We start from the raw sequence: 20,803 nt of genomic DNA, 5'->3' as shown, positions 1-20,803 counted from the left end.
TTTTCAGGCTAAGTTTTCCGTTATGAAAGTAGTAGTTTCCAGGACTATGTTCTTCAGGGTCTCAAACTGTCTCCATACCAAATTTCATCTTAATACGTTGGGTAGTTTTTGAGTTCAACACGTTCAGGCAGACAGATACAGCGGGGGCCTTTGTTTTATAATATATTTTTTAGAACTTTTTAAGAGGAACAATCCCGTCATACATCATTGTTGCATAACTTTAACCGTTTACGCAGTGCACGCAACGGAAGCTCTCAAAACTAATAAATTGTCCGTTTTTTGCAACATGTTTCATTACTGCTCTATTGGTCATAGCGTGATGATATATAACTTAAGAGCACTCCACGAACAAAGGGCTATTTAACACAAAAATTTTTAAGTTTGGACCGGTAGTTCCTGAGATTAGCCATTACTGCTCCGCTCCTATTAGGTATAGCGTGATGATATATAGCCTATAGCACTCCACGAACAAAGGGCTATCCAACGCAAAAAGAATTTTCAGTTTGGACCGGTAGTTCCTGAGATTAGCGCGTTCAAACAAACAAACAAACTCTTCAGCTTTATATAATACTTAGTCTGGCCATAAATACTGTTACACTTAATTATAAAAAAATATTACATTTGAATTTCGAATCTGTCATTTTTATACGATTGTTCATTGTGTTTTCTCATTTTGGCGCCAATACATTGTAAAATATTTTGCGATATTAAAATGGTGTGGGGTGATAAAGAGAACCGAATCGCTGTGATAGCATTACACAAAGTAGGTATGGAGCCAAATGCAATTTTAAAACTCTCCATACACTTGGTATTAGTAAAATGTTTGTGTACCGGGCTATTAATAGGTACAATGAGACCTCCTCTGTTTGTGACAGAAAAGATCTGGCCGTCCACGTAGTGTTCGTACGAAAAAGGTGGTCAAAGCAGTAAGGGAAAGAATTCGAAGAAATCCTGTCCGAAAGCAAAAGATTTTATCTCGGGAAATGAAGATAGCACCTAGAACCATGTCGCGTATTTTAAAAGATGACTTAGGACTTGCAGCCTATAAGAGACGCACTGGCCATTTCTTAACTGATAATTTAAAGAAGAATAGGGTGGTAAAATCAAACAACTACTGAAGCGGTACGCAAAGGGAGGTCACAGAAAAATTTTGTTTACGGATGAGAAAATTTTTACAATTGAGCAACATTTTAACAAACAAAATGACCGTATTTATGCTCAAAGCTCTAAGGAAGCTTCCCAATTAGTCGACAGAGTGCAACGTGGACATTATCCGACTTCAGTGATGGTTTGGTGGGGTGTTAGCTATGAAGGAGTGACTGAGCCATATTTTTGTGAAAAAGGTATCAAAACATCGGCACAAGTGTATCAAGATACCATTCTTGAGAAGGTAGTTAAGCCCCTTAACATCACCATGTTCAATAACCAAGTATGGTCCTTCCAGCAAGACTCGGCGCCGGGTCATAAAGCTCGGTCCACGCAGTCTTGGTTGGAATCGAACGTTTCGGACTTCATCAGAGCTGAAGACTGGCCGTCGTCTAGTCCCGATCTTAATCCGCTGGATTATGATTTGTGGTCAGTTTTAGAGTACAGCTTGCTCTAAACGCCATGATAATTTGGAGTCCCTAAAACAATCTATACGATTGGCAGTGAAGAATTTTCCCATGGAAAGAGTGCGTGCTTCTATTGATAACTGGCCTCATCGTTTAAAGGACTGTATTGCAGCCAATGGAGACCACTTCGAATAAGCTTTTATATTTTTTAATTGTTTTACATTTGTGTATTGAAACTGACACACTGTAAAAGTAATAAATGTTATTTGCAGTTAACAATTTTCTTTTTTCTTTATTACAATATTTATGGCAAGACTAGGTAGTATAGATAAAAATAGTAAACGAGTGAATACTATCTATATTAGGTTTGTAAGATAACACTTAGTTACTTCAACATTGTGAGCCAGGCTCCTAATGAAAAAACGAATAAACTGTCAGTTGAAGGTAAGAGCAACACTTATCTGATAGCAATTGCAGACAAAATTTATATGGCATTGAATTCACCAAAAATAATTATACATTCGAGCTCACAATTGTTAAATCAAGATATTTGTCGTCGCGCCACACCACTAATAGTATTTAACATCTCTGCATAGAGATTAGAGGGGTGTCTCACCAGGTGCTTGTAGATGGAGTAGGTCTCCTTCTCGTGCTGCAGCGCGGCGCGGAAGTCGCCGAGGCAGGAGAGCGTGCGCGCGAGCAGGTGGCGCGCGACGGCGGCCTTCAGCGAGCGCGCGCCGTGCGACGCGCTCGTCACGCTCAGCGCGCGCTCCGCGAACCGCAGCGACAGCTCGTACTCGCCCACCGCGTGCAGGATCAGCGCGATGTTGCTCTGCCAACCACACCACATTACACCTTACCGCGCCACAACTGCGCCACGCTTCCGAAACAACTCACTCATATTTATTTATGTTTTACATGTAAAAGATTCACAGTATGGAAAAGTCACAGATAATAGTTAATGAATAGCAACAATTAAGTTTCAAAAGGCCAATAAACCTTACTGAAATAGACTATGTGCAAGTTACTTGAATATGAAAATAACTATTTAGACGCAGAATAATTGGTCGTAAATAAAAATATAAACATAAATATTGGTATTTCATATCAATTTGTGTATTAACACAAACATAATACAGTTACATGACAGAAATGTAGGGCATAGTTAGTGTAGTTCTGCATAGTACAGAAATACATTTAAATAAATTGTTCTACTTTATATTGTTTTCGTACGTCACACGTTTAATGACGGTACGCACACACTCTGCAATTAAAACACATCGAGAACTTGGCTACGATTCAAAACGGAGTGTGACTGCAGATTGTTAATATACAATTTGCATGTTACAATAATAGCTGTTATCTAACACGATTTGACAATTATTATTACCGTACTAATTACTCGTCACAAAACACATTCACTTTCCAAGAAATAATTTTATTATTATTTTTTAAAAACATATATAAAATTAATAATATGCATTCGAATGTTACTACAAATTCAGTGATTGAAAACTGTTTCTAGATACGTTAGAACTTTACAATATAAGTATAGAACACAATTTTACTAATTAATCCTAATATATATGTACTTACGTCCAAAAGTGCCATTTCAGGATGGTTTTCACCGCAGACAAGCAACGCCAGATAGCGTGCACGGTATAGCAACTTCAATGCGGTGCTTACTTGACCATTTGCAAAGCAGTACAGTGCCAGGTGAGACTGTAATATAATAAAAAATATATTTAAATTTATGCACATTGTTAATGTATATAGTAAATATAAATGATATAAAATTGTGACTACAATTACTTTCTTGCAGAATGAATCGATAAGTTATACACATTTTTTTTTGCTGCAGAAATAATTTCTAAGAATTCGCATGATCCTTCAGACATTTTTAAATAGTAAGAATTCAAATAAAATTAATCTAGCTTTGCCTAGGATTTCGCGAATCAAGAGATAAAATTAAAAACAGAAAATTGTCGAGGTTGATCCGCCACATTCTTTACAATAATCATTAAATTACATTTAAATGTTTTTGGCTGCAATCCAATAAAAATTGTAAATAAAAATCCTAATTTTGCATGCAAACAATAGTATTAGCATTACTTGAAATGAAGTTCCAACTTTTAGTTTAAAAACATGGAAATACCTATGTCCACTTTGAATTGAATTGTATTGTCTGCCGCCGGTAATAAATCCGCCTTGACAGAAGTACCAAAACATAATATTTCTGCATAAGATCAGCCTGGAGGACAAAGGACTAAATCTCCGGTAATGACACGGTGGCTTGCGCAAGACAACTTCTGCTAGTTTACTTCTAATTTAAAACCTACAATATATGTACACATAAAGGATTTTTTTAAGTACAGACCCCGCAGTCATCACCGGTGGAAACCTGCGAAAGGTATACTGGTTCCCTCCGGCTTAACGACTGCGGGGCCCTAAAGAAGAAGAGAGGAAGAGGAGAAATAGGGGAGGATAGAAGGGGAAGGAAGAGGAAGTATTAGTATGGGCGGAGTGATGTGAAGAGGAAATGTTCATGAGTCCCTCATAGGCCTCAATGTGAGATTAGGACCATGAGGTATATACAGTAAACTGTGTGTCTAGGACTGTAACAAATGTCCCCCCGTGCATGGGCGTGCATTCGGTGTGGAGACCAAGCGCACAAGAATAGGGGACCGGACAGGTATTACCAAAAAATTTGAAATTCAGTTTAAAGTAAAGTTTGTAATATTAAAAATATTATCTCATATTTGTTTTTGTAAAAGAGTTGTGATTTGTATTTTTAAATCAATAAATAAAATACAATAATTATAATATTTTTAGTCTATTCTTTACGGCAAATGAAAGCACCAATACGGCGCATGACGTCACACGTGGGTAAAATGTAAACAAACAGACGTCATCTGGATGTCATACCGCGTTGTGTTATTTTAATGCTTTAAATGTGTTTTTTAACACAAAACTGCTCTAATAATTAATGGACGTTGTTACTATCTTCCAGCTTAACGTTTACAGATTGTTTAATCGTTAATCATAATGGACCGCAAAAAATATCGTTAGTGCGTCGTACCTGAATGATAAATAATACTTCTATATCTTTACCAAACAAATTATTTATTGATGTACCACGAAAAACAGATATACGAATAAAGTGGTTGCAGTTAGCAAGACGAACCTACGACGGAATGTCTGCAGACTCACCGATTTAGTTCTGTGAGGATCACTTTGATGTAGGTAAATAAAAAATAGTGTTTCGGTTTAAAATAAATCGATGAATATTTCAATTAATTAAATCATTTGTACACCCAGGGAGGTTATGGTTATGAGATGTATTTATTTATGTTTTAGCTGCCACATGATATGGAATAGAATATTTATTTATATAGAATTCTGGTTGTTACACAGTAACCTGAGATTGCCTGAGATTAACACGGTCTATGCAGTGTTGCCAGATCATAATTTCTATTTACCCCAGGATTATTTGGAATTTAAAATTGTACCCTTAAACCAATCATAAATAATTCGGTACTTTTTTTTTCTATATCCTTATCTATGCAGACGCCACTTCTTTCTTCACTTCCACTTCAATAATTATTAATTTAATTATCTCATTTTATTAGTAACAACTAGCTCTACACTAAAATTGTATTTAATAAAATATTATAATTGTTTCATGTCCTACAATTTTTGTAGGAAACATCTTTCTCTAAGCTCAATATTTATTACAATACCGTGAAACAATAGCTTTAATACCTTAACTCGTAGAATTACCCCAAAAATTACCATAAAAAAAATACCCTGCTGATTTAGTTTTACCTTAAATCTAGGGTAAATAACCCTAATCTGGCATTATTGAATCACTGTTCAAATGACAAGACTTGTCAAGTTACTTTATCCACGTATGACGTCACACGAGACGAAATGACATAATGTAGCGTTTGCGCGGGAATTATAGCTATTTAACATTTAGGCATGGTTTTATGTACTTTTTAAGCTTTATTTGTGCAAAATACTATTTTTCTTGGCTATTTATATCCACAATGATCAATTTAAAACACCTTCTGAAAATTTGTCCGGTCCCCTATTGCCTCGGGGGGACACATAAAGGGTTAGTATAATACAACTGTAGACTTAAAATAAAACTCACATATTCAGTAATAGTATACGGATGATCAATGCCGTTGACCCTCTCGGACATGAGCACAGCCTTCTGTTGGTAGGCCATGGCGTCCCTGTGCTCGCCGGTGACGTAGCACAGGCGCGCCACCATGCGGAGACACTGCGCGATCTCGCCGTGCATCGCGCCGTACACGTTGTTCAGAAGGTTCAGGGCCTCCGCTATAAGTTCGTGGCCCTCCGATACAGCGCCTGCTTGGATCTTGTTCTGACCAGTCGTGTAGAAGTTGTAAGCGTCGGATGCCTGTTTGATAAATATTATTTTTTGTACAAAACTATGATATAATAATCATATCAATTAAATTTCTAGTAACGAGGAATTTGAATACATTTAATTTAAAGTTATACTCACGCGAGGGTTGATATGTTTAACAACAGGGAATATGTTCATAATGTCGGAACTTGTGAACGGCCCCTTGTTCTTATTGTCGAAATCATATTCCCGCAATAATAATTGCAAGCCAACTTTAAGTGCAAATGACCTGTGAAATTATAGAAATAATAGTTAATTACAATAGACTTGGTAATTTGAACGACTTATTTAAAATATATAATAAATTATATTTGCGCAAGTAATACCTGAGAAGCGATATTTTTTGTAGACCATTTTTCTCTATGACAGATTCCATGTTATCAGCGTTTAATTCATAGCCCCAATAAGCCTGGAAAATTTGAAACATGCATTTAAACTTAAACTTTAGTTTATAATTTTAAAATATATTCACTACTTTATATTTTATTTTAAGTATATTTGGTTGTATAGACTATAGCTACTCAGTATACTTATCGAGTATATAATTATTTAGTAGATTTGAGAATATAAATCGGTTTTACCTTGAGTTCCTGTTTGATCTGCGAAAACAGTGTCTTGGGCGTGAGGTTGTGCCAGTCGGGCTGCCGGCGGAGGGCGGGCGCATGCGCGTGGCGGCGCGCCCGGCGCCCGCGGCCCCGCGCCCCGCGCCGCGCGCACCGCCCGCGCCCTCCGGCGCCGACACCGCTGGCGCCGCGCACGCGCCCAGCAGGCAGTTCAGGAAGTGCGCCACGCCCGAACCGATGCTCATCGCCTCGCAACCCTGAACATGACACCACATATGTATATCATTATTCAGAAAACCATATCACAAACCTTTTAATACAGATTAATGAAATGTGAAGGTCGTACCTGCAGGTAGGCGGTGTAGACGTGCTTGGCGGCGCGCAGCAGCAACTCGGCGAGTGCGATGGCGTGCAGGTAGGCGAGGTTGTGGTGCGGGCGCAGCGCGGCGGCCACGCGCCCGAGGTAGCGCACGTTGATGCCGCGCGCGTGCAGCGCCTCCGTCAGCCCTGCGCCGTCCATCGGCGCCGACGTGTGCTCCAGGCACTCGCGCACCTGCACACACCGTACACATGATACAGACACCTGCCGTGTACAGATGATATCAGTGAACAGCTTTTTCGGGTCAATTAACTAATAATTCATTTTTGTACGAATTATTCGTCAACAATCAAAAATGAGAGGCATTACACATTTCGCAAAAACACAAAAAAGAATCTCAGAAAATATAAACGAAGGTTATACAATAGTATTAACATAATATCATCTTTTAATTATAATTGGTGTAACGTGTGATTATTATAATGAAAGCCATAAAATAACAACCAACCTCCGATTACGAAATATTTTAAAATATTTTTCTAGTCATTTGAGAATTTTTCGCAATATGACTAGACGTCACTTACGAAAGCTGGTATCTGCGTGGTGAGCAGGAAGGCGGCGGCCTCCTTGACGAGGTGGCGCTGTTTGGCGAGCTGCTCGGGCGCGGCGGCGTGCTTGATGCCGGCGGAGTACACGTCGGGGTTGAAGCGCACGTCGAACTCCGACTCCTTGAGCGACGCCACGGCGCGCGCCGCCGCCGCCACCACCGCGCGGGAGCGCTCGCCCGCTGCGCCCACATTAGTTACATTGCAAACATCATTTTACCGATACACGTTTTCTAAACTTCTCAATCACTATTTTTCATTTGGATAGATCTATACAATTAAAAAAAATACAATAATTACCTTGTCGAACCAACAAAGACATAAAAAAAATTCTAACAGAGACCAGGGTCTCGGAAACTCCTGTACATTATAATCTATATTTACAAATGTATATTTACAAAATGTGTGTGAAATCATTATTTCAAACCATAACTAAAATGGAAATCAGAAGCTAACGCGAAGCGATCTTAGTGCTATTTCAAACGTCATTGATAAAACGATAAGCACATGCATACTTACAATCATTCTCCTTATCCTTATCTCCACTGCAGATGGAATCCGTTATACTTTCCACGATCTTCTTAGCCACATCCGTATCAATATCGGAATAGTTTTCATTCAGCAGTAGGTCATCATCTTTGCCTTTATCATCATTCTTTGATTCTTTATCATCTGTTTCCTTCTCTGCTTTGTTCTCTTTCTTTTCTTTTTCCTTATTGTCTTTGTCATCTTTCTTCCCTTTCTTATCTTTAGCCTTTTCTTGGCTCTTTTCTACTTTTCCCTTTGCCTCTTCTGTAGTATCTTTTTTGTCCGAGTCCTTGTTGGCCTCCAATCGGTTTGGGTTCGTTATCACGTTGACGCTTTGCACTCAACTGTTGCAAGTGGAAGGCGGCGTAACGTATGAACATGAAGTAACGAGCCCTAAAAATACATAAAATTGAGAATATATTTTACATATGTGCTTTTATTTTAAATGTTCAATAGTACTTACTCAACGAAACTATCGACTAATTCTTGTCGCAGACAGCATAGTTTGTGCTTGTGTACTATCGGAATCCCATAGACTTGATGTCCTCCCTCAGTTCATCATCTGCCACTATAAAAACAGCATTTTTAAATATCAAATCAAAGTTTTCAATACCTTCTTCTTGAGATAGATGTGATGTAGAGAGTTGAAAAGTAGATTATTTTCTGATCACTACTTAAATGCGCTAAATAGTAATAAATATATGGAACATCAAGAGGACTGGAACTGATTATGAACTACCATATAATAAAACCGAATATAATTGAAGTGATTCAAGTGATTTAAAAATGTGATGTAATTGTGTGTGTATGTGTATAAGCGAGCAAATCGTAGCAGCGATACATAAACCATCTGTGGTTTTCCTTCACTGCCTTTTTGTATATTTTATTTGTAGTTTCTTCTTTGTTTTGAATATTTAATAAAAAAAAATGATCAACAGCCAGTGCTGACTATGAGTAAACGATACCTAAAAGAGTATAGATATAAATAGCATAATAGACCATTTATACAGATAACTAATAATAACTGTAAAAAACAAACATATATTTTTTTCTATTATTAATAATAGCTAATTTGCCTAACTACGTTCTCTAGTTATAAGTACGTACATAATTTTTTTGCATACCGTTGAAACGGTGAAACATGTTGCACATGTAAGATATTTAACATCATAATTTATACCATGTTTTATGTAAAATAAATTGATTTGATTTGATACTGATGGATTAGTAAATATTTACGCTGCAAGAAGTTGACGTCCGGCGGGAAGGTGCGCAGCAGGTCGAGTATGTAGTGGCGGCCGTCGTTGCCGACGATGCCCTTGCACTCCACGCTCGAGCACAACTCCACCGTGTCGCCGTTGGCGCTGATCACCGAGTGCGGCATGATCTTCAACTGCTGACCAGCTTTGCTCAGCTGTGGTGAAGGTAAACATATATAGCTGGCCGGTGGTTTAATACTACGAATACAGGTCAGATTACGTAAAAGTGATGATTTAATATTAACAATAAGAAGTAGAATGAAATAAGAAATTAATTATTGTTAATGCATACTTCTATTTACAAATATAAATTGAATAAAAAGCGAAGCATGCGGTAGAAGTTTTAGTAAATGTAATAAAATGTCAATTGCTGGAAGTGTAGTCTAGCGCGCGTTGAGGCTAACGCCACTGATGATTTACAATAGCCACCTTCAAATAGCTTACCTTCTACGTATAAAAAACGTGCGCATGGACTGCATTGAACATGTCGGGATAGTTCCATAGTCCACCAATCCAATCATATTCAATTTTCTCCTATTGTAACACACTACGATCTTACCTATTTTTATATATTCAACAAATAACATAAATATCTATACAATAATAATAGCTGAATCGACTCACCAACTCCATATACTTAGGATGCGACAGCACAGTGGTGCCGAAGTCAATGCTGCCGTACACGACGCTCTGCTCCTGTTCCTTCTCAAGTATCCCGGGGATGATGGACTGCGCCGTGACGCGGTACCCGCGGTAGTCGACCACCACCGTGCCTAGTGTGTGCAGTCCGGGGTATCCACTGCGCTGTACACTCGCACGCCTTGTAGGTCGTTACGCTATAATACATTTCCAAATACATTCATTTTCGAACACACCAACATAATTGAAAAATAATATATGCATAATTCCTTAATTTCGTCACACCTCATAAATTATAAGACATTTATCCTTCCATATATTAAAGAAACAAAAATCATTGTTATGGCTGTGTGACACATCGGAAAAATAATTCAGGTATTCTATTCTTTTCCTGTTTTTATTATCACAAACACACACATTGTTTCATCATTTTCACTCAAACACTGACATTCACATATCACATCAGAATGTTTGCATACTCACGGGCGCTACAAAAGCCGCCGCGTCGCCTCCCAAGTCCTTGTAATGGTCGCGCACGTCGAAGCCGAGCGAGAAGAAGATGTTGTTCCATATGAACATCTGCATCTTGGGCTCCTCGCCCGGGTTGATGGCCATCACGTTGCCGTCCACCACGGCCATGGCGCCGCGCGTCGCCGCCGCCACGAAGTCGCTGTGCACCTGATAAAAAATATTAACTTGTATAATACTATAACTACGTCATGAGATTAAAATTTCTGTCGAAAATATAGCTAAGATGTGCAAATTTTGTAAAATTACTGATTTATCAATTTGCGCACCGCTGAAAAACAAGGGGCCACTGTTTAATACCCTTACCTTGTGAAAGAATATTTTTTACAAAATATCTACGATACTAGTTACTGTTTCCAAATCCATCTCAATGGGCTAATGTACAGTCAGCCGCAGACGTATCCGAACAAATTCAAAATTTAAAATCGCCTTAAAACTTTTGTGCTCCTACCTTTTTCCTTAGTAAAATAAAAAAATTGATTAATTTATATATATATATATATATATATATATATATATATATATATATATATATATATATATATATATATATAGAAAAACTACTTCAATGAAGTTATTGAAATTGTTCAACTACTTTTGTGGAGACCGTACATACATATAATTCCACCTGAAGTCAACTAAATTACCCTCCCGTTTCGTCGCCATGGCTACATCTCACTCTAGGTTTGCAGCGAGAGGTGACGCAACCCCCTGTTGTTATGATGTTACCTCTAACTCCGCGATAATATCGTATGTATTAGTATTGAATTTTTTTTATCATCACTATGAGTGAGCTCTAGATAAAGCCTATCCGGTTTGCCCAATAAACATTTTTTTTAATAATTCATCCATGATTCCTCTATTCAGGGGTTTTCATTGAAAATAATTATAACAAATAAGTAAAACATTGTTTAAGTTATTAAAAATGTATTCATTTTGTCGACTTCGACTTAAACTCAGGGTTAATGTATTTTAATTTTAATATGTATATTTAAAAACATTATCGTTATACTAAGGAAGTCATCGAAACGAACAAAATTTTTCCTGTTTTCACTTCTCATAGCTTTATTTTAGTATTTTATGCATCAAACCATAGTTTAAATGTCTAAACTTGTAGCACTCATAAATCAAACCCCCTATGTATCATGATCATGTAAAATTTAAATAGTAGCAGATAGATATAATTAGAGGCCCAAAGTCGTGAACAGTGAACACCTTCGTGTTTGGTCTATTTAAGGTCTAACGCGGCGATATTTTGCGCGATTAGTTCCTTAATCGATGCTTGTTATCTATTGGCTAACACTTGGTATACTTGCCATCCAGGTACTGTTTCTGTGCTCGCCCGCACCACCGTTCATCTCTGATCATAATTAAAGCCGGTTACTATACCTTGAAAATAGCCCGTTCTCGCAATAGTCGCTCGGGCAGCGTGGAGCGCGGCAGCTCGCGCGTCGTCTGCAGCTCCTCGTTCCAGTCGCGCGTCTGCCCCGGGATGTGCTCCTCATAGCCCAGTTTAGACGAGAAGGCTAAACAAAAAGTATTCGTCCCAATAACAGCCAATTTTTCATTCTATAACCAAACTATTATTATTTATAAGGAGATAGGTATTAACTATAAACAGCAAAATAGTGACAATTCTCCCTCGCCGAACTAAATATTAACTAAAGGTACATCGTTGCTAATTTATATCCTGAAAAAAAAACAGAAAGTTGTACCTAAAAAAGTTTCGTACCAATATTCTTATGATGTCATATTTACATCGCTGATAATAAATATAACCTCACGCATGTATACCCTAAGGAGTAAGCACAAATGCAGCTACGACAACCACAGCTTAAAAGGCTTATTTCCGCCTGACAATGTCTTATCGCCTATCAATTTATTAATCAAATCCCCAGCAAATCACGTGTGTTTTCGAATCATTACTCACAAACCTTGATTGCCCCCCACTTACGAATCAAAGCTATGAAATAACGCAATTAAAATATTTATCAATATGACATATGCGACGCGCAAATATACCTACAGCTATTTAAATTATCAAATGTTATGTATCTACTAACATTACAGATGCGAAAGTAGGTGTAAGCTTAGAAAGCCGCTGAACGGAACCGCTGAATACTCAAACCATTTCCTGCATCAACATACTTATATGGACCTGTTTATCACAATAAAGCCTGCAGAGGGTTTTTTATTTTCGAAGATCTTTCACGCAGGCGGAGACGCGAGCAACACTCAGTTTATTTATAATCATAAGTAATCGTTTAAAACGTGTTTATAACTTTGTTGTTATCAGAAATGTAGACTTTGTTACCAAATACTTTATTACTCGCATACGCAAACGTAATTATAATACTTTATGGGCAAGATAGTCTTTATAGTATGCATTCGTGACTCAATCGTTTACACGACCCTGAACATAATCTCAATTACTAAAAGTTAATTCCCATCTTCCTGTATCAATTAACTCTATAAAAATTATGTAATGCCGGGTGTGTTGTGAAAATAATGATATGAAATCTATTCGTGCCGCGAACACAAAGCTGAATAAGTTCATGTCGGTAGTTTTCAACAAACAATCCAAACCTCTATCTTCAATCCGATTCAGAAAATGATCAATATAACGCATTAGTAAGCATGTCAAAAAAAACTTTGTTCTAAATGGTCTATTTTAAGATGGATAGAAAAAGCAATAGAGATCGTTTATTGAAGATGGCAGATTTGATAAACACACTCGACTTGCTTAGGATGAAAGTGTATGGCAATAGTCTGCCTACTCGTTCAGGGAACTTCCAGGCTTACTTATAAACTTGTTTTAGCGTTAAGAGGTGGTTAAGAATTGTTTAAATAGCTGTCAATTATATCACCGGTTCCTAGTGTAAACCTCATTAAGGGACAAGATAGCGGGTTTTAACTTACAGTAACTAAGCATAGCTTTGCGATTTTTTTATAAGTACGACTGTTATTACTTAGCTATCTATTAATTAATCTTTATGCATTGCATAATCCAATATACTTAATAAATTAAATTGATGACATGTTTATCGGCTTATTGTTGATCGTGCGCTTTTACTCCACTGAATAGCTTAGTCGACGATAAAAATGCTTACGCAACAAAAACAATAATTACAATTCCCACGGAATATACTTATACAGTATATACTTACTATCTTCGGCGCGGATGGCGTCTATAGTGTGATCAAGCATCGGCGAGGCCCACTGGTACACCTGGTAAGGAGTAGCGACTCTTTCGAAGGGGTGCTTCTGCATACGCCGCTTCTGCACCAGCGCGAAGTTACGCTTAAAGGCCGGCGACACTATGCTCAGCAGCTCGATCAACGAGTGGCACAGCAGGGGCGGGTTGGCTGGACGAGGGTTGAACAGCTCTTCGTTTGACCTGAAAACGTTATTACTATACTCAGTTATTCTGTTATAATTGAGTAAAAATTGTATTTGCCTAATATAATCTTTTATCACATATGAACTGTATTTCCACTTATTAAAAATGTGATAGGTGGTAAATGCAAACGTATTCTATCGTAGCTTTGATCCAATTTTGGTGCTCTATCATTTATGTGCAAGGTCGCGCTAAAATAATGTAGAGCTGACCTTGCCAAGTGAAAATTTCATTCATTCAAGTGCTCAAACGATTTTCTTTTTTATTTTGCTATTGCTTTGAAAACCTTCGTAATTAAATTGAAAGTTGAAGAAATGCTTGAAATTCACTTTGAAAGTTTGAAATTGGCTAATATATTATACCTAGGTTTATAATATGTTTAAACTTAAAATATTAAAGACAAAAATGAAACTAATTTAACACCACTGCACCAAAGTGTATCATAAAGGGTGTATAACATGCAGCATACCAAACACAAAAAAATCACAAACATTTCACAACAAATTATTTCCTCATCTAGAAAGCGAAATCGAATCTAATTGTTTCAGTCACAGTTTCTCTATCTCGAAAAGCAATTAGTGCGACAATTCTTTATAAACTTTAAATACAGTCACTCACAACAAATTAGACAAATAACTTTCAACATAATTAGACCATGTTATACAGTAATCCAACGCCAACTAGTAAAAAATCCAATAATGATTCCAAACTATCGAAAACCGTGTCATTTCTATACAACACGGTCCAAAAATCGTAATAAAAAAGTAAGATGATATTACTGGTTGAGGTAAAATCCCCTCGGGCACGCTGTGATATGAAAGTGGCGATCCTCGAGAGTAACAACATGCAGATATAGAAGATCGCCGCACATCTTGCGCGGTCCGGGCGGCGGGTTCCAGCCGGACGTGGTCAGCACCTGGTAATTCATACGTTGATTACCTCCAAAAATATTTTAAAGGAGCTTGCATACTTGGCATAGCAACTGCCAAGATATTTTAATATGAATCATTGGCTTAGTCGATTACCTCGTTTCAGACTTGCCAATGCATTTCATAGTTTTTATATCGTACTGGTACCTTCAAAATGCTCATTACCGGTATTTATTGGAGGTAATCTGTATGTTTCAGACGATCAGTTCACACGATCACAGATCAGAATATTCATATTCGTCTTAGTACAAACGGCTATTTAAATACTTACGTATTTTAGTCTTATTCGCAATTTTCTACGAAACCTTTGGGACAATAATATTGTCAAAGCGAGTTAACAAGCGGTTAAATATAATATCATATACGTTTGATAAATAGTGAAAATCATTAAAACAAATTGTTTTGGATTGCATTCTAAAGTCGAATTTATCGAGTTAGTAAAATATTCTAAAAATAATCAATTACTTAACAGGTAAAACAAATTAAATGTGTTAAGTGGTAAAAAACAAAGTGCTTCTCATAATAATCATCATTGCCACACCTTGCATACTAAACACAATATAGTAGAAGATACCTTTCATTAATACTTATTATATTTTTAGCTCCTAAACGCTTATCAATTGATACCGCATTTATCTCTTTTGTAAAATCATACTTCTTGTATTACGCAAAAAATACTATATTACGATATTATGTTAGGTTGGGGAAAAAGTTCTTCGCAATTTACATGAAATCTCAAGATTTTTGTTGAAGTTTATTTAACTTTAATTACAACATATGTAAGCCATTTTGTTGGATGACTTTTTCCATTTTTAGAAAGTGCAATGATCCCGTTGCTGAAGAAATTTTGGGACTTCTGATAAAAATCCGCGACAAGTAGTTTTGGCAGTCCTCTCTTGTCAACCTAACACTGCCTATTATTTATGCAAACCTACTGGCAAATTAGATTCCTTTTAAAACTTACGACCGTTTTCAATAAACGATCCCAATTTTAATCTTTAATCCGATCTAGATAATAAACCAATCAAAATAAGTCACTTATCAGCATGTTAAAAAACCCTTTGTTCTGATTGGTCTATATTCAGGATATATCAAAAATAGCAATTGGAATCGTTTATTGAAAAGGTACACACAAAAAAAGATTTTAAGAAATACGATTATTATATGCACATATATCAGAACTGGGATTGGAAGACCGCTATACTAAGACTGTACATATAACGCATATGCAAGACATTCAAGCGGGCGCAGCCATGGTCAGAAACTCGTATTGTTATTCAGAATCTTGTGGCCAAATACGCAACAACTGCTAATAACCAAAATGCATAAAAAAATATTCTGCACTTGATATTTGTTCACTGAGACACACTATCTGTAACCGTCAATATAAATTTTATATCATCACTTCCTTATTTGTGACGCAAATTTACTTTATTTATCTAGATCTGTGAAGAACCTACAATTTAAATCAAATCCTCTATGCCTTGTTCCTAGGATTTCGTGAAAAGTGAATAATTCTATAAAGATATTTGTTACTACATAAGGTATTACCATTCCAATTTTATAAAACTGTTATGTTCTATATTGAGTGTAACGTGAGAACCCCGACAAACATTTGCAATATCAAACAAATTAGCAAGAAATATTTAACATCGTTCATATTCTTCAAAACATGTTTATCTACATCACCAATATTTAAACATGGTATTTTCTGCATTATTGTTGTGGACATTATAATGAAGACTTAATTTGACTACAAGGTGACGACACACTGCCATATTCACAAATGTTACCTTGAGACATTGCGGGGCTTTATTTTCTTTTGTGAGGCCGGGATGGAGCGGCAGTAAAGGTCGCTCCGTGCTTCCCGGCATTATGTGATCTGGTGGCGTACAATCCACACTTTCTGGACGTGACTTCTTCTTTTCTGTTGACATACATAATGATACATTCGTAATGCGGCGGTAACAGTTCTTCGTTCAAATAATAGACGCAATATGACAAAATTAATCTCAGACATACAGATAAGAATTCATATCCATTGTATAAATATAAATAATTCCCTGTAGGTATACAAAGCCGATACCAATCAAACAATATCTTTGCCATTTCTTACCTAATATATCCCCTTGTGTAATAATGTTTTTGGAAAGCAAGAGAACTGCATTCCTGGCCTGCATACGCATCTGTATAATCTATAGACTTAAGAAGATCCCTAACATGACGGACATGGATTCGAGCCTCGCGCATTGTGTAAGGTTCTTCTACAACCTGTAAGAAACAAATAAAATAAATTTCATAATTTCAACGTAATAGACATTGCAAAACCAAAATTTAGTTCACGCTCTCAATAAGTTTTCTTAGATGATAAACGAGCACTTACCTTAATGATAGATCCCTCTTTTAGTCCTTCGATATTTTTCAATTCTGCAAAATTATCTAAAGTAACACCATCCAGTTGTAAAGAGAAACAAGTTCTGTGGCATGTGTCTTCACGGTCCATCAGCACTTGGTGTATTTCTTGAACTAGTTCCATACTTGATACTTGGATATCTAGAGGCTCAGCGCCTGGACTAACAATTTTAACCGTGAAACCCATTCGCCATCACCATTAACTACTTTATTGCTATCGCCATTAACTTTTTCCGAAGCTTCACCATTATTTACAGGTGCTTCATCCTCTTTTTTGGCTTCTTGATTTTTATTTTTAATAGAATCTTTTTTCTTCTCCGAATCACTGCTTCTCTCAGCTGTCTTAGTTTTCTTATTGTCTTTCTTTTTATCAGAAACCTGTTTTTCCTCGGACTTATTTGGACATACATTAGGAACAACGGCTTCATGCCCTTCGTCAGACTTACTCGATTTTGTGTCGTCGGAATCACTATTAATTCCATTAGTAACTACTTTAGTATTATCACTACTGCTAATATCACAATCTGGATCTTTTTTTGGATCACCGTTAACTAAGGTGTCACATGATGTTTCTGTGCCGTTTAGGATTTGTTCTTTGGTATCTATCTTATCTTTTGTAATATCATTAACCTTTGTTATTGTTTCTTCTCCAGCTTTAGTTGTCGTAGTTTTTATTTGTAACAACTTCTCGCCATTAGTTTTGGCTTTTTGAGTTTCTGTAAAAATAAATATTATGTATATTAGCATGATATATTTTTTTAAAACTAAAACATGTAGAAAAAAAATGTAGGGAACTATGCATTTGATCTAAATGAACACAATTCAGTAAACTATATTTACTGAGGTTCAACTAAAAGCGGACTACACTTATTTGATGATAGGCACCAAAGGAAGCACCTGTATTTAAGGGGAAAGGTGCAGGCGTGATGCTAGACTGCGGTGAGGCCGGTTTGCGAGCTGCAGCAGCGTAAGAAACGCGCGGCGTAGCAGCGCTACCACCACCGCCTTCGTCGTCGGCTCGTCCATTCGGGGTGCTTGCGTGACCATTACTAACGGCTACTGTTTTTGATTCGGCATCTTTCTTCATTTTCACTGATTGTTTACTTTGTTTATCAGCTGAAGCAAAAAGATACGCGGGTAGTTATAACATTACCCCTCCATACAAAAAAGTTTTATCGAAAAAACTTTGCCCTACGATGTTGCACATAACATATTGCGTTCGAAATGCTCAAGTGTGATAAAATTATAAAATGGGCCAACAACAACCGTGCAACCGCGGTCGTTCATTTGTAAAAACAGGCCCGTATCCGGTTGTTAGGCTAACCGCACCTCTTCCCTACCCGAGACAAGGCGTGCGCGCAGCGAGCGCATGTCTCGTCCCGTGACCGTTAGACACGTGGTTGCCTCTGGCGCGACGCCAACTATCTCCAGCGTCGAGTCAATAATAGAGCGCAACGGGATGCCGCCAACAATAGACGCCATCGACGTGGTCTGCGCTTGTACCAGAAAACGGTTACTTGTCTCTAGACACTACCGTTACTTACTTTATTAAAATATCATTTCATACTAAAGAGTTAGGTACTCACGTTAACTATGATTGTGACTTGTAGTGTCGTGCAAATTATTTATGACCACAAAATCAATCACTATTTTTAAAAACCTAACCACTAGTGCAAAACCATCACACACTAGTAAACTTAGTGTTACAAATTCAATCTACAGACGAAGGTGCCTCCGTAATAATTAAACGCATCCTGATTAAGTATGTGCGCGCGACGCAGATCGTTCATCACACAAAATGAGATAGTTAACAAAATGCAATTTGACCTAGTTTAAAATTATTCATGACATAATTAATGATTGATAGCGCGAATGTAATCAATTCGACGCATTGATAAACTTAAGTAAACTATGTTACAAAAACTTACAACTTATTTAATAAATAAGATCTGAAATGATCCGCTACTTTTTCTTACACATTTTTTTTTGAGTACCTATGTGGACACTTTCAAATCAAAACATTTCTGTAGCCTAAGAACATAATAATTCTTATCGTCAAAATTATCTTTCTTGCGTTTACCAAACATGATAACACACATGCTGCCTAGCCTGTTACATTAGATAAAAAGTATCAAAATTGTGATTATCTGCCGTTGACATATTTTTACCCTGGTTAACCACAGTGACTGCGACATGGTTTTCTTCTAAGCGACTACGTAGGCGATAATGATGAAATTACATTGCGTTGAAACCCTATAAACGATATTACTCTTCACTTCATAGACAAATACATCGTACATAACAAGTAGTTAATTTGTGATGTTATTTTCTTTCTAAAATATCTGAGCATTATATTTTTACGTTTTATTCTAATGACATGACGTAACATACTTTATTATTAAGTAGGTACATTCTGTTTAATAAATGGAAATGTGAGTTCAACAAAATTTATGGATAATTTGACGTCATGACACAGTCGGAAACATTATATTATACAAAATCAGATAAACAACGTGCCTGTTGCCTACGGCTCGTGTGTCTCAACGCCAATTGAATCGATCAATGAATTATGCAAACAGAAACAAGCTTGCGGCGCCTGCGACAATCACTGAATGTTTTAACCTTTAGCTCACGGATTATTGTATGGTCTCATTCCTTGACCTTAGCTTTCTTTGTAGGTATAATAACTAAGTTGCACGTGAGGTAAGTTAATTTCCTATCACTTATCTAAACCGACAAGCGCGGTAACAGCATGTTTTCTTCGTAAGATTCGCAACAAATTTTCATAATTTAATAATTTTGACACTAGCACATAAAACTGTATCATGTCATTTTTAACACCCATCGAATTGTTTCATTCGAACCTAAAAACAAATACCATTGAGTTTGTATTATCAAATTAATTGGAATATCTAACGCGCGCATTGGAAACCAAACTACGCACATGTCCCTAAATCGAATTAGAATAAATTTGTTATACAAAAATAACAAGGATCTGCTTGCCTACATGCGCTCTACATCTAATAATACTGACACACCTTAAACGTTTAACAGATCCAACTCTACAAAGAGCTAACATACTGAACGTGTTTTGTGACGTTGCACAAACAGTCGGAAATCGGAATCAATAATACTACAATTCATGAATATTTAGATAGTTGCGCCCACTTTATTGATAAAATAGTACGCAACGAGAAATATTTGAAAGGCATTAGTGTTGCTATGTTTTCTTTACATGACCCAAACCGTATGTTCTATTACCGTGACGTGATATTTCCGACTCTTCTAAATTAGAGCAGGTTTAACTAGAACGAACGTTTTGTAAGTAAGTCAGCACCGGTTTTGAGATAATGGACATTTCATTGTTAGATAAACCTAAAGAAATCTGCTTACTACTGCCAGTGACTGGATTCTATATATTTGGCCTCGAATTGTTTTATTATGAATATAAATAGGTAACTGAGCTGCGTTGTAGATAGTATTCTCTACAATGGCATGTGCCTGATCAAGGAAGCGGTACCATTGTCACCCAAAAATTGCAGCAGTGTTGCTATTACGTTCCATGTCATTAGTAGGTTTGGCGGAAGGCCAGATCCACATAAATCTTTTCTCAAAGTTGCCTACAATTTCATT

General features: G+C 36.9%; 1 protein-coding gene across 1 annotated transcript; it reads right to left on the bottom strand.

Annotated features, from left to right (window-relative positions):
- Positions 1–2,079: 2,079 nt before the first annotated feature.
- On the bottom strand, positions 2,080–18,286 carry LOC115456132 (clustered mitochondria protein homolog). Its single transcript, XM_037446191.1, is given in 25 exon segments — positions 2,080–2,385; positions 3,150–3,275; positions 5,710–5,982; positions 6,091–6,220; positions 6,318–6,400; positions 6,573–6,707; positions 6,710–6,811; positions 6,901–7,107; positions 7,458–7,660; positions 7,998–8,302; positions 8,304–8,399; positions 8,470–8,533; positions 8,536–8,574; positions 9,246–9,420; positions 9,890–10,056; positions 10,059–10,101; positions 10,388–10,582; positions 11,822–11,958; positions 13,600–13,829; positions 14,609–14,745; positions 16,552–16,685; positions 16,875–16,905; positions 16,907–17,029; positions 17,142–17,886; positions 18,068–18,286. Coding segments are annotated over 24 exon segments (3,642 nt in total). The 5' UTR covers positions 17,358–17,886; positions 18,068–18,286; the 3' UTR covers positions 2,080–2,094.
- Positions 18,287–20,803: the final 2,517 nt, after the last annotated feature.

Source organism: Manduca sexta, unplaced genomic scaffold (genome assembly GCF_014839805.1).
Source record: "Manduca sexta isolate Smith_Timp_Sample1 unplaced genomic scaffold, JHU_Msex_v1.0 HiC_scaffold_2698, whole genome shotgun sequence".
Taxonomy (NCBI): Eukaryota; Metazoa; Arthropoda; class Insecta; order Lepidoptera; family Sphingidae; genus Manduca; species Manduca sexta.
The sequence above is the reverse complement of the archived record's forward strand: the minus strand, read 5'-3'. Positions and strand labels throughout refer to the sequence as shown.